Source organism: Chlorocebus sabaeus, chromosome 9 (assembly GCF_047675955.1).
Source record: "Chlorocebus sabaeus isolate Y175 chromosome 9, mChlSab1.0.hap1, whole genome shotgun sequence".
Classification (NCBI taxonomy): domain Eukaryota; kingdom Metazoa; phylum Chordata; class Mammalia; order Primates; family Cercopithecidae; genus Chlorocebus; species Chlorocebus sabaeus.
This window is the reverse complement of record NC_132912.1, coordinates 72118129-72132791: the sequence shown is the minus strand read 5'-3', so window position 1 is coordinate 72132791 and position 14663 is coordinate 72118129. Positions and strand designations below refer to the sequence as shown.

Here is a 14663-nt window from a genome sequence, read left to right as displayed (position 1 = left end):
AAGTGCTGGGATTACAGAGGTGAGCCACCACGCCTGGCCTAAAATAATTTTTAAAACTTGAATTTAACATAATGGTAAGACAGATCTCTGTATTTCATCTCAGATAAAAATCAATATAAAATCACATAAAGGTTGGAAATAAAAGAATAAATTTACATCAATTTTTCTTTCTTTTTTTTTTTGAGACAGAGTTTCACTCCTGTTGCCCAGGCTAGAGTGCAATGGCACGATCTCAGCTCACCGCAACCTCCGCCTCCCGAGTTCAAATGATTCTCCTGCCCCAGCCTCCCAAGTAGCTGGGATTACAGGCATGCGCCACCATGTCCAGCTAATTTTCTATCTTTTTTTTTCTTTTGAGTCAGGGTCTTGTTCTTTTGCCCAGGCGGAAGTGCTTTGGGGCAATCACGGCTCACTACAGCCTCAACCTTCTAGGATCAAGCTATCCTCCAGCCTCAGACTCCCGAGTAGCTAGGACTACAGGTGTGCACCACCATGCCTGGCTAATTTTTTTTTTGTTTTTTTTTTTTTTTGTAGAGACAGGGTCTTGCTATGTTGTCCAAGCTGGTATTGAACTCCTGGGCTCAGCTGATCCTCCCAACACCACACTGAGCCAATAATTATTTTTCTTAGGAGCATCTGCTTAGATTCGTTTGGCAGCCTAAATCTGGCAACACTGGCTTACAAATTCAGTTGTTTCATTACTTGGCTGATAAACATTTCTACTGTAGCATGTATATATTTATAAAACAAGTTGAGTACCCTAAATGTATGTAAATGGAAAAGTACATGAAACTGAAATAAAAATGACCTGAATTGAACCAAAATATACAAAGCAGACTGCATCTTTAAAAGTATAAAACAGACAATGTTCTTATTAACATTTATACCTGACTACGGTGTTCAATAGAATTTGATTCTTTGCCAGTTTTAAGTTCCAGCGGCATTATCTTGTATTTTGTTTTATACCCTCGATGTATTTTCACACCAACTGTAACATCTATTTTGCCTTTCAATCCAAATCTAGGGGACCAAATGCTTTCTTCAATATCCATTGATTTCACGACTTCAATGTTACATGTTGAATTATCCTTACTACTATCACTTGGCCTGGAAAAAAAAAAAGCACAAAAACACTTAATTAGAACACTTAGCTCATTTCACATCTGCTGGCTCTGACTGTCTATTACACACAGAGAATGTGGGGAGGGGAAAGAGTCTACCTACTTTTACAGCAGTGATTTTCAAACTGTGATCCCTTGACCAGTAGCATCAGCATCACCTGAGAACTTGCTATAAAAGTAAATCCTCAAAGACCCACTCCAAACCTACTCAAACACAAACTCTAGGGGTGAGGCCTAGCAATCTGTTTAACCAACCCTCCACAATTCTGATGCATGCTCAAGTTTAAGAACCACTGTCCTACAGGTTCTGCTCATGGAATTTAGTCTTTCTCAGTATTTATCATCTGTTCCTTTCAGTCATTCCTACTATAATCTTAACTCAGGCCCTTATTTTCTCAGGCCTAGATTACAACAGTCTTGCTACTTAAATTGCTAGAGCCACAATTCCAATCTGAGTATTTTGATATACAATTATTATGCAAATTAGTATATAATGGCTTGCATGTGGTTGCACCCTAAAAAATGAGAGATGTATTCCTTCACATAACACTAGATTACACTGATTAAGAATGAGTTGTCGGCTGGGCCTGGTGGCTCATGCTGAGGCAGGCAGATCACTTGAGTTCAGGAGTTCAAGATCAGCCTGGCCAACATGGCAAAACCCTATCACTATTAAAAAAAAATACAAGAATTAGCCAGGCAGAGTGGCACATGCCTGTAATCCCAGCTACTCGGGAGGCTAAGGCAGAAGAATCGCTTGAACCCAGGAGGCAGAAGCTGCAGTGAACCAAAATCGTGCCACTGCACTCCAGCACTCCAGCCTGAGTGACAGAGCAAGACTCAGTAGCAAAAAAAAAAAAAAAAAAATCGGCTATCTCTATCATCTATGAAGTCTGGGGCTCATTCACCCAACACTTCATCCACACACCCCCAGGTGACAATCTTCAAAGGAGCTCATGGTCACTTCCAAGTGTCCCATTTTCTTTACTTAATAACTAAATGAAACCATGTCTACCACTATCAATATTTAAAGTAAGTACTCAACTTTTTTAATTATAAAAAGGTTCTGACTTTAATCTCTTAATTGGTAAATAACCCATGAGCACAGGAAGGAGAAAAAAAGGGAATATATAAATGTTGAAGGAATGAGAAGAGGTGGAAATAACTTACAAATCTCCTCTCTTATCTAAGATTTACTCATTTTCAGAGCAGTTACAGTTATTCTGCAGAAGAGATTAGAAGAAAAGAAAGATAAGTGTTACCTCTTATTAATCCTATCTACTGGGAAAATATTTTACACTTTTAGATTCAAAGCCAGCCACATAAAATACTAAATCTAGTGGAAATCTTACATGAAAAAGATGACTTTTCTAGTAATAAAACATTTCCTATCATATCAAAATGAAGATTTTTAAAAATAGAATAATTCTAGTTGTTAGAATAGATGATTTAGTTGATTTTTGTTTAGTTCATATTATTATGGTCAACCCCTATTTCTTTTTTTGGACAGCTGTTTCTTCCTTTTTTTGTTTAATAGAGACAGGCTTTCGCCATGTTGTCCTAGCTGGTCTCAAATTCCTGACCTCAAATGATCCACCTGCTTTGGCCTCCTAGAGTGCTGGATTACAGGCATGAGCCACCACACTTGGCCATGGACAGCAATTTTTTAACAAATGAGAATATTTTCCAAGAAAAAAAAAATGCTGTCTTAAATAATTTTTCTTTTTTTTTTTTTTATTATACTTTAAGTTCTAGGGTACATGTGTACAACATGCAGGTTTGTTACATATATATACATGTGCCATGTTGGTGTGCTGTAGCCATTATACATTAGGTATATCTCCTAATGCTATCCCTCCCCCTTACCCCCTCCCCATACAATTTTTCATTAAAAAAAAACTATTTCAAGATGCTTCAAATATAATTTCATGGAAGATATGCATCCTTCCAGAATCGTTGAACACAATAGTGAAATTCAGAGAAGTCATAATTTATCTAAAATTTCTTTTTTTTTTCTGTCTTAGTGAGACAAGGTCTCTCTCTGTGGCCCAAGCATGAACAGTGGCATGAACATGGCTCACTGTAGCCTTGACCTCCTGGGCTCAAGCAATCCTTCTGTTTCAGCCTCCCAAGTAGCTGGGATGAGAGGTGTGCACCACCACACCCTGTTAATTATTTTCAAATTTGTAGAGACAGATTATACAAAAGGAGGGGCAACATGGTGAACTCAACCAATCCTCTTGTCTTGGTCTCCCAAAGTGCTGGAATTACAAGCATGATCCACTGCACTTGGTCTGAAATTTCTTAAATATTTATCTTCTCTCACTGTTATTTGTTCATGGTGTGTATTCAGATATGCTCTTATAAATAAGGCAAAACTTATTATTTATGAAATGTCACATCTATACCTAATAGAATACAGGAAAAAAAAAACTTTTAAAGTTGTTACTAAAATTCAATGCCCTGGAAAAAGAAGCAATGTGGCTTTACTATTATTATTATTCTGAGACAGAGTCTCACTCTGTCACCCAGGCTGGAATGCAGCAGCACGAACACAGTTTACTGCAGCTTTGACCTCCTGGGCTCAAGAGATCCTCTCGCCTCACCCTTTCAAGTAGTTGAAACTACAGGCGTCAGTCGTTAGGCCCAGCTAATTTTTTTTTTTTTTTTTTGGTAGAGCTAAGTTCTCACCATGTTTCCCAGGCTGATCTTGAACTCCTGGTCTCAAGCAATCCTCCTGCTTTGGCCTCCCAAAGCGCTGGGATTACAGTTATGAGCAACCATGCATGGCCACTATATGTTTATTACCACAGTTTTTTTTTTTTTTTGAGATGGAGTATCACTCTGTCGCAGAGGCTGGAGTATAGTAGTGCAATTTCGGCTCACTGCAACCTCCACCTCCCCGGTTCAAGCAACTCTCCTGTCTCAGGCTCCCAAGTAGCTGGGATTACAGGCGTGCACCACCACGCCTTGCTAATTTTTGTATTTATTAGTAGAGATAAGGTTTCACCATGTTGGCCAGGATGGTCTCTAACTCCTGACCTCAAGTGATCTATCCATCTCAGCCTCCCAAAGTGCTGGGATTACAGACGTAAGCCGCCACACCCAGCCACCACAATTTTTTTAAATGGTTAACAAAAATTAATTTCTAAGTACTACTTTAGCTATAGTCTACAAAATTTGGTATGTAACCACCTATTCTAAATGTGTTAATTTCCTTTATGACTGACCTTTTAAAACATTTATCAACATTTCCTTAGTTTACAAACCATGAGAATTTTAGATATCCTTTTGTTATCTAACTTTGAATCAAAGTTATTCTAACTTTGTTACAGTACAGTTGCAGAATATCGTCTCTAAGATACTACTGATCCTTTAAAATTTATTGGTGTTTCCCTTATGGCATAATGTATCATCTATTTCAATAAAAGTGCTGTGTGACTTGAAAAATTATATATACAGTCATCCATTGTATAACAATGATTTCATCAACATAGGATGGTGGTCCCATAAGATTATAATGTAGCTAAAAAATTCCATTGCCTAGTGACATCTAGCTATGGTGGTAATGCAACACACTATCTTTTCTATATTTAGATATGTTTAGATACACAAATACTAACCGTTGTTACAACTGCCTACAGTATTCAGTACAGTAACATGTTGTACAAGTGTGTAGCCTAGAAGCAACGGGCTATACCATATGGCCTAGGTGTGTAGTAGGCTCCACCATCTAGGTTTGCACAAGTACACTCCGACATTCACACAATGATGACATTGCCTAATACCACATTTCTCAAAACATATCCCCATCATTAAGCCAGCATGAGTGCATTGTATATAAAATGTATATAATTTTGTGTTTTGACAAAAAAATGTAGGATTTTATTTCAAAGATTCTTTGCAACTCAAAGATGAGTCTGAATTCCACCCTCTTTCCCTAGCATCTATGATGCCCTTCTTCCAGGCTGCAAATCCCTTGCTGACCTATCCTAAGCCTCCTTCAACAGATACTATTCTCTCCTTCTGTCCCTTATATGCTGTTACCTCCAAGGGTTCCATGCTGCTTTTGTCACCTACATTTTCTCCACCAGCAAACCCCTTCACTTTTATTATTTTCATCTACCACCAATACACTGAGTTCCTGAGGGCTTTGGTTATCCCTACAACAACAGTACCTGATATAATCCTTGGCACATAGATAGCATTGAATAAATGTTTGCAGAATTTATTAACCCAGAATTCTGAGAATCATGCTTATCATTGTAAAAACAATGGGTTAATTTTAACCAAAAAGAAAAAAACACATTTGGGTTAAGACTCTACCAAAGGAAAACAAACAAACAAACAAACAAGCAAACATGCAGACAGGATGCTAAAACAATTAACAAAAAGTAAAAGAAAAGCTTATGTCCAAAAAAACTACAAAAATAGACATCTACCGTAATTTAAAATGTCAAGCAGCTGGGTGCAGTGGCTCACACCTGTAATCCCAGCACTTTGGGAGGCTGAGGTGGGTGATCGCCTAAGGACAGGAGTTCGAGACCAGCCTGGCCAGCATGGTGAAACCCCGTCTCTACTAAAAATGCCAAAATTAGCGGGGCATGGTGGCAGGCGCCTGTAATCCCAGCTACTCAGGAAGCTGAGGCAAGAGAATCGCTTGAACCTGGGAGGCAGAGGATACAGTGAGCCAAGACTGCGCCACTGCTCTCTAGACTAGGCGACAACGTGAGGCTCCATCTCAAAAAAAAAAAATTTTCAAGCAAATATAAATGACAAAAAGAAATAGAGGAAGGAAGGGGAAAAAGGGGAGGGAGGAGGAAGGAGGGTAAATGAGGATAAATAATTAGGAGCAGTTGAAGATAAAATTAACATTTTTTTTTTTTTGAAATGGGATCTTGCTCGGTCACCCAGGCTAGAGTGCAGTGGTGCGATCTCGGCTCACTGCAACCTCTGCCTCCCAGGTTCCAGCGATTCTCCTGCCTCGGCCTCACGAATATCTGGGATTACAGGTGCCCACCACCATGCCCAACTAATTTTTATATTTTTAGTAGAGATGGGGTTTCACCGTCTTGACCAGGCTGGTCTCGAACTCCTGACCTCATGATCTGCCCGCCTCGGCCACCCAAAGTGCTGGGATTACAGGCATCAGCCACTGCGCCCAGCCAATAAAATCGACTTTCTTAGTGTCACAGAACATTGATAGAGACCAGAATGACAGAAATATTATAAAGCAAAGCAAGGAACTAGGTGAAGGATGACTACTTGATAAACATAGTTTATCATAGTGAAGCCCAATATCCATCCCCTATGTCAATCTGTTCCAAAGAAATAACAAAGAATGAAAAGAATGAAACATACGTATATACATACATATATATATTTTATATATATATATATATATATTTTTTTTTTTTTTTTTTGAGACAGAGTTTCACGCTTGTTGCCCGGGCTGGAGTGCAATGGCGTGATCTCCTTGGCTTACTGCAACCTCCACCTCCCGGGTCCCGGTTCAAGCAGTTCTCCTGCCTCAGCCTCCTGAGTAGCTGGGATTACAGGCACGTGCCACCACACCCAATTTTTGTATTTTCAGTAGAGATGGGGTTTCACCATGTTGGCCAGGCTGGTCTCGAACTCCTGACCTTGTGATCCGCCTGCCTCAGCCGCCCAAAGTGCTGGGATTACAGGCGTGAGCCAACGCACCCGGCTGTAAATTTATTTTTAAAACACAAGAAAAGCTAAACAATCTACTCACTCTAGCTTTTTTCTAAGTGTAGGAAGCTGGTGAAAAATTTACGACCACTACAGAAATAAAAAATATGAAAAACAAACTCAGTCAGGCACAGTGGCTCATGCCTGTAATCCCAACATTTTGGGAGGCCGAGGCAGGCGGATCACTTGAGGTCAGAAGTTCGAGACCAGCCTGGCCAATATGGTGAAACCTTGTCTCTACTAAAAATACAAAAATTAGCCAGGCGTGGTGGCTCATGTCAATAGTCCCAGCCACTCAGGAGGCTGTGTCACAAGAATCATTTGAACTCGAGAAGCAGAGGTTGCAGTGAGCCAAGATTGCGCCACTGTACTCCAGCCTGAGTGAGTGAGACTCATCTCAAAAACAAAACAAAACAAAACAAAACAAAAAACAAACTCAACTCTAACATCAAGACAAGACTTTTTTTAAACTACTAAATATTTTTTAAATACATATGAAAATCCCATTAGAGGGCCAGGCATGGTGGCTCATGCCTATAACCCTAGCACTTTGGGAGGCCAAGGCAGGAGTATCATTTGAGTCCAGGAGTTCAAGACTAGCCATCCTGGGTGACATGGCGAAACACCATCTCTACAAAAAATACGAAAATTACCAGGCAGTGTAGTGTGCACCTGAAGTCTCGGCTACTCAGAAGACTGAGGTGGAAGGACTGTTTGAACTCAGGAGGAAGCAGAGGTTGCAGTGAGCCTAAATTGCACCACTGCACTCCAGTCTAGGCAACAGAGTGAGACCTTGTCTCAAAAAAAAAGAGAGAGAAAAAAAAAATTGTAAATGAGATCAAAGCAGAAACTAGCACACACAACTTACGGAGCTTGCTGTAGTTATACGGCCAAATTATGGCCAAACTGGGATTCACATCCAGGCTCATTATATCCTTCGAACCACAGGGAATAGGTCCAAAGAACTAACTACTCCAAATCTTTCTGACTCACAAATCTTAAAGCTTTTCTTTTGTTTCTGAGACGGAGTCTCGCTTTGTTGCCCAGGCTAGAGTGCAGTGGCATGATCTCAGCTCACTGCAACCTCTGTCTCCTGGTTCAAGCGATCCTCCTGCCTCAGCCTCCCGAGTAGCTGGGATTACAGGCACCCACCACCACGCCTGTGTAATTTTCATATTTTTAGTAGAGATGGTGTTCCACCATGTTGGCCAGGCTGGTCTCAAACTCCTGAGCTCAGCTGCCACAGCGCCTTGACCTCCAAAAGTACAGGGATTACAGGCATGAGCCACCATGCCTGGATACCCTTAAAGCAAACTTTTTAGATCACAAAATGTTACAAAATATTGAAAATATTGAGAGAACATTGAGAATATTAGTATACATGGAAGTTGTGCCCATTTAAAGAAAAATAAAATGCGCCTGTTTAAAAAAAAAAAAAAAAGGAAATCAGAGAAAAACCCTCCAATGGCTTCCATTCTAATCAGAGCAGCATCCAAGTCCTGACCAGGATGATGAGGCTCCAGGGCAACTACTGCTGCTCTTCTCCCACCTACTGCACTTTGCTCTAGCCACCACACTGACTCGCTGAAATACTGCACACACAGCTAGTATGTGTCAGCCACAGGGCTTTTGCCCTGTTTCCTCTACCTGGAACATTCCTCCGACAGACAGCTGTATGTCTCACTACTTCATTTCCTTTAAGCTTCTGCTCAAATGCTACCTTACGAGAAAGGCCTTCCATGAACATTCTATGGAATACCCCTGCCATCACTACCTACCTATTCTCCCTTTCTTCTTACCCTCCTCATTGTTTGGCACTACATTAATCACAGTCTAGTCCCCTGCTGTTTACTTGTGCAGTAGTATAGAAACTCCAGAAAGTAGGTGGTTGTATGTTTTGTTTTCTTTTTGCTACCATGATCCCAGCACCTAAAACATTACTTGGCACATATTAGACACCCAATAAATATTTGCTGAATGAATAACAGAAAAAAACATACTTCCCCTATAAAATTATAATAATGCCACTTTGAGGGAAAAAAAAAAAACTTGAAAATACACGTAACACCAAACAGCATTAAATGGGTAAACACAGTAAATATATAGCACATCCATATGACAGTCAACACATGACACAGACTATATGCTAGTAACACAGAGAAATACACATGAAAAAATCAAATGAGGCCAGACATAGTACCTCATGCCTGTAATCCCAGCACGTTGGGAGGTCGAGGTGGGAGGATCAGTTGAGGTCAGGAGCTCGAGACCAGCCTGGCCAACATGATGAAACCCCATCTCTAATAAAAATGCAAAAATTAGCCAGGTGTGGTGGCACACACCTGTAATCCCAGCTACTCAGGAGGTTGAGGCAGGAGAATAGCTTGAACCCGGGAGGTGGAGGTTGCAGTAAGCCAAGACCACACCATTGCACTCCAGCCTGGGGAAGAGAATGAGACTCCGTCTCAAAAAAAAAAAAAGAATCAAATGAAAAAAATTAGGATGCCAAAAATTGATTACTTTATAAGAAAATACAGGCTGAGCATAGTGGCTCACACCTGTAATCCCAGTACTTTGGAAGGCCAAGGTGTGTGGATCACCTGAGGTCAGGCGTTCAAGACCAGCCTGGTCATTATGGCAAAACCCCGTCTCTACTAAAAATACAAAAAATTAGCCAGGTGTGGTGGTGGGCACCTATAATCCCAGGTACTTGGGAGGCTGAGGCAGGAGAATTGCTTGAACCCGGGAGGCGGAGGTTGCAGTAAGCTGAAATCATGCCATTGTACTCCAGCCCGGGCAACAAAGCAAGACTCTGTCTCAAAAAAGAAAAAAAAAAAAAAGAAGAAAGGCTGGGCGCAGTGGCTCATGCCTATAATCCCAGCACTTTGGGAGGCCGAGGCGGGTGGATCACCTGAGGTTAGGAGTTCGAGGCCGGCCTGGCCAACACGGTGAAACACCGTCTCTACTAAAAATACACAATTAGCCAGGCATGGTGGCAGGCGCCTGTAATCCCAGCTACTTGGGAGGCTGAGGCAGGAGAATCTCTTGAACGTGGGAGGCAGAGGTTGCAGGGAGCCAAGATCAGTGCCACTGTACTCCAGCCTGGGTGACACAGCAAAACTCCATTTCAAAAAAAAAAAAGAAAGAAAGAAAAAGAAAATACATATCTATGTATAAAAAATAAGCTATCTTATAATAATGAAAATAAAATTTTCTATTCACTGGTTTCTTTTTTGTCATGTAAAGATACTTAGGACAGTAATTTATAAAGTAAGCAAGCAAAACAGCTAATTGTAATTGCTCAATCTTTTAAAAACTTTGATTCAACATACAGAATAGCATCCTGGTCTAAAAATAAGAAGACTATATAAACAAAATATGTTTCTTACAGAGAGAGCTGCATCTGAGGGAAGTCAGTCGAAGCGTTTTTATGCATGAAATCTCCTGCCCATTTACAAAACGCAGGAAGATAGTCCTCTACTTCTTGTTTTATTTCATCTTGACTTAGATTTAAGCGGTACCTGCCAAAAATATGATAGTAAATATGAAAGTATAAATATTAGAAAAGTAAATGAGGACAAAAACACAAATAAGCAACCCAACTGTTCATCAGCCAATAAATGGATAAGCAAAATGTGGCATATTCCATACAATGCAGTATTATTCAGCTATAAAAAGAAAGAAAATTCTGACATATGCTACAACATTGAAGAACCTTCAGGACATTATGCTAAGTGAAATAGGCCAGTCACAAAAGGACTAACATTCATATAAGGCACCTACAGCAGTGAAAATCACAGAGACAGAAAGTAGAATGGGGGTTGCCAGAGGCTGGGAGGAGGAAAGAAGGAGAAGTTATTGTTTCAAGGGCACAGAGCTTCAGTTTGGGAAGATGCAAAGAGTTCTGGAGATAGACAGGTGATGGTTGCACAACAAGGTGAATGTACTTTGCCTCTGAACTGTACCCTTAAAAATGGTTAACACAGGCAGAGCACGGTGGCTCACATCTGTAATTCCAGCACCTTAGGAGGCCGAGGTCAGCAGTTGGAGACTAGCCTGGCCAACATGGTGAAACGCTTTCTCTACTAAAAATACAAAAATTAGCCAGACGTGGTGGTGCATGCCTGTAATCCCAGCTACTTGGGAGGCTGAGGCAGGAGAATTGCTTGAACCCAGGAGGCAGAGGTCGCAGTGAGCCGAGATCATGCCATTGCACTCCAGCCTGGGCAAGAGAGCGAGACTCCATCACACACACACATCCCCACAAAAAGTTAAAATTGTAATTTTTTTCTTCTTTTTCTTTATCTCTTTTCTTTCTTATTTTTTGAGATAGGGTCTCACGCTGTCACCCAGGCTGGAGTGGAGTAGCGCGATCTTGCCTCACTGCAACCTCTGCCTTCTAGGCTCAAGTGATTCTCCTCCCTCAGCCTTCAGAGTAGCTGGAATTACAGGCACACACCACCAGGCTCAGCTAATTTTTTTGTATTTTCAGTAGAGATGGGGTTTCATCATGTTGGCTAGGCTGGTCTCAAACTCCTGGGCTCAAGCAATCTGCCCACTTTGGCCTCCCAAAGTGCTGGGATGACAGGCATGAGCCACCACACGTGACCTAATAAGGTAATCTTTTTTTTTTTTTTAGATGGAGTTTCGCTCTTGTTGCCCAAGCTGGCGCAATCTCGGCTCACTGCAATCTTCACCTCCCAGGTTCAAGTGATTCTCCTGCCTCAGTCCCCTCAGTGACTATGCCTGTATGTCGTATGCCTGTATGAGACCACAGGCATACGACACCATGCCCAGCTAATTTTTGTATTTTTAGTAAAGATGGGGTTTCACCATGTTGGCCAGCCTGGTCTTGAACCCCTGACCTCACATGATCTGCCCGCCTCGGCCTCAGAAAGTGCTGGGATCACAGGGGTGAGCCATCACGCCCAGCCTAACACAGTGATTTTTATATGTATTTAACCACAATTTTTAAAAAACATCCAAATAACAACAAGCATGGTGGTGTGGAACTATAGTCCCAGCTCTTCAGTAGGCTGAAGCGGAAGGATCGTTTCAGCCCAAGAGTTTGAGGTTACAGTGAGCTGTGATCTCACCACTGTACTCCAGCCTGGGTGACAGTGAGACCCTGTCTGAAAAAAAAAAAAATCCAAATAACACTGAAACAGTGACATGACATCAAATTTCAGATAATTTGCTCTAATTCATACCATGGTCTAATTGGAAGAGTCCCAGTTATACCTTTGGGATATTAAAAAAAAATTGAGATATTGCTCCTGAAACCAAGCAATGGAAAGAAGAAACGTTAAAGAGGAAAAAGGGTCATATGGACAGAAAGGCAGTAAGTCTTACGACATCAAAGGACAGTATATAGGAATGTTAACTTCTTACGTGAGAAACCTGCAGAAACAAAAAAACCCAAGTATCAATTTTTCAGGGTTCTTACAAGGTCAAAATTATGTCATAACAATATGAATACATTATTTATCATTTTCCTTTCATGACAGTACAGTTGAATTTTCTGAGGCTACATGACATAAAATATAGAAATATTTTGAATGCAGAAGCAGATACAAGAATCCACGATCTTCTATGAAGTCATACTTTAAAACATTTGCAAAAATAGAGGCTTGGTTTACACCCCTACCACCCAGAACGCAGCTGATCTCATCTTATCTCAGAAGCTATGCAGGGTTGAGCTTGGTTACTACTTGGATGGGAGACCACCTGGGAATATTGGGTTCTGTAGCTTTAAGAAAAAAAAAAAGAAAAACGGCCAGGTTCTGTGGCTCACATCTGTAATCTCAAGACTTTGGGAGGCCGAGGCGAGTGGATCACCTGAGGTGGGGAGTTCAAGACCAGCCTGACCAACATGGAGAAACCCCGTCTCTACCAAAAATACAAAATTAGCCGGGCATGGTGGTACATGCCTGTAATCCCAGCTACTCGGGAGGCTGAGACAAGAGAATTGCTTAAACCTAGGAGGCGGAGGTTTTCGGTGAGCTGAGATCATGCCATTGCACTCCAGCCTGGGCAACAAGAGCAAAACTCCATGTCAAAAAAAAAAGAAAGAAAGAAAAAAAAAAAAAATAGAGGCTGGAGGATTGTTTGAGGCTATAGTGGGTGATAATTTCATCACAGCACTCCAGCCTGCGCAACAGAGAGAGACCTTACTTCAAAAAAAAATAAATAAGGAAGAAGAAAAAAGAAACTGAAAAAACGTAAAAACAATGACATGCATTATGTATTTTTTACAATAGTTTTTTTCATTACAATGTTATGTTAACAAGCATAGATTGATATTTTTAAATGAATATATATTTTAGGCTAGGTGCAGTGGCTCATGCCTGTAATCCCAACACTTTGGGAAGCCGAGAGGAGTGGATCACTTGAGGTCAGTTCAAGACCAGCCTGGCCAACATGGTGAAACCCCCTCTCTACTTAAAAACACAAAAATTAGCCAGGCATAGTGGCAGGCACCTGTAATCCCAGCTACTCAGAAGGCTGAGGCAGGAAAATCGACTGACCCAGGAGGCGGAGGTTGCAGTGAGCTGAGGTCATGCCATTGCAATCCAGCCTGGGCAACAGAGCAAGACTATCTCAATAACAACAACAAAATAAATGAATATACATGTTAATTTCAAATGAATTAATAAACATCTGTTCTAATTTCTAGTACAGTAATTAATCATAGATATAGCCCACATAAACAGAAGCTCTTTCCAGTCCTCAATAATTTTTTAGTGTAAAGGGGTCCTGAGAGCAAAAGTTTTGAGAACTGCTGTTATAAACTTACCCTCCCAGGATGATTATTCCAGTTCCTTCTTTATATTTAAGCTCCCCAATCTTAATAACTACTCTAGGGTGGTAGGGGCATATCAGTTTGTATATAAAAACTACACCTAGGTTTGAATCCTAACTCTGCACTACCAGATGTATGACTAAGAGCAAGTCACTGTTAATTAAGCCTGTTTCCTCATCTGTAAGGAGGAGATAATAACCATCTTACATAGTTAGTCTGAGGATTATAGAACAATGTATGTAAAGCACTTAGCTGATGATAAGAACTCATTAAAATATAGGCTGGGCATGGTGGCTCACACCCGTAATCCCAGCACTGTGGGAGGCTGAGGAGGGTGGATCACCTGAGGTCAGGAGTTCGAGACCAGCCTGGCAAACATGGTGAAACCCCATCCTACTAAAAAATGCAAAAAAAGTAGTCGGGCGCGGTGGCGCACACCTGTAATCCCAGCTAATCAGGAGGATGAGGCAGGAGACTCGCTTGAACCTGGGAGGCAGAGGTTGTAATGAGAGGATATCGCGGTGCTGTACTCCAGCCTGGGCGGCAGAGCGAGATTCAAAATGAAAAAAGAAAATCATTAAGGTATAAAGACCATGATGATAACAACAAATACAGTGCTAACTATAGGTCAGCACTGTTCCAGGCATGGTGACAGGCGCCTGTAGTCCCAGATACTCAGGAGGCTGAGGCAGGAGAATGGCGTGAACCCAGAAGGCGGAGCTTGCAGTGAGCCTAGTGAGCCATTGCACTCCAGCCTGGGCAACACAGCGAGACTCTGTCTCAAAAAAAAAAAAAGATACAACTTATAATTTTTCTCACTTGCTCAAGGGAGCAGCATAATAACACATTCATCAGACATTGAGACTTTAGGACACTACACATTTACCATATATAACTGTGCAATATTTCTAATACCAAATTTAATAAGCTGTTACTTTCCTAGGTTTCTGCCACCTCCAGCTTACCAAGACTGAGAGAGCAGAGTTGTGTCAGCCCTCTGAGAGAGCCAGTCCAATAGAGAAAACAAA

General features: G+C 41.2%; 1 protein-coding gene across 4 annotated transcripts in view; it reads right to left on the bottom strand.

Annotated features, from left to right (window-relative positions):
- Positions 1 to 14663, bottom strand: part of DNA2 (DNA replication helicase/nuclease 2) — a 63512-nt gene that overhangs the window by 39653 nt on the left and 9196 nt on the right. For all 4 annotated transcript variants that reach the window (XM_073019083.1, XM_007963257.3, XM_038009149.2 and 1 more), the window contains exons 5-6: positions 10223 to 10354; positions 888 to 1107 (exon numbers count right to left, since the gene is read on the bottom strand). In XM_073019083.1, the coding sequence (XP_072875184.1) occupies positions 888 to 1107; positions 10223 to 10354 (352 nt within the window). The remainder of the gene's footprint in view (positions 1 to 887; positions 1108 to 10222; positions 10355 to 14663) is intronic.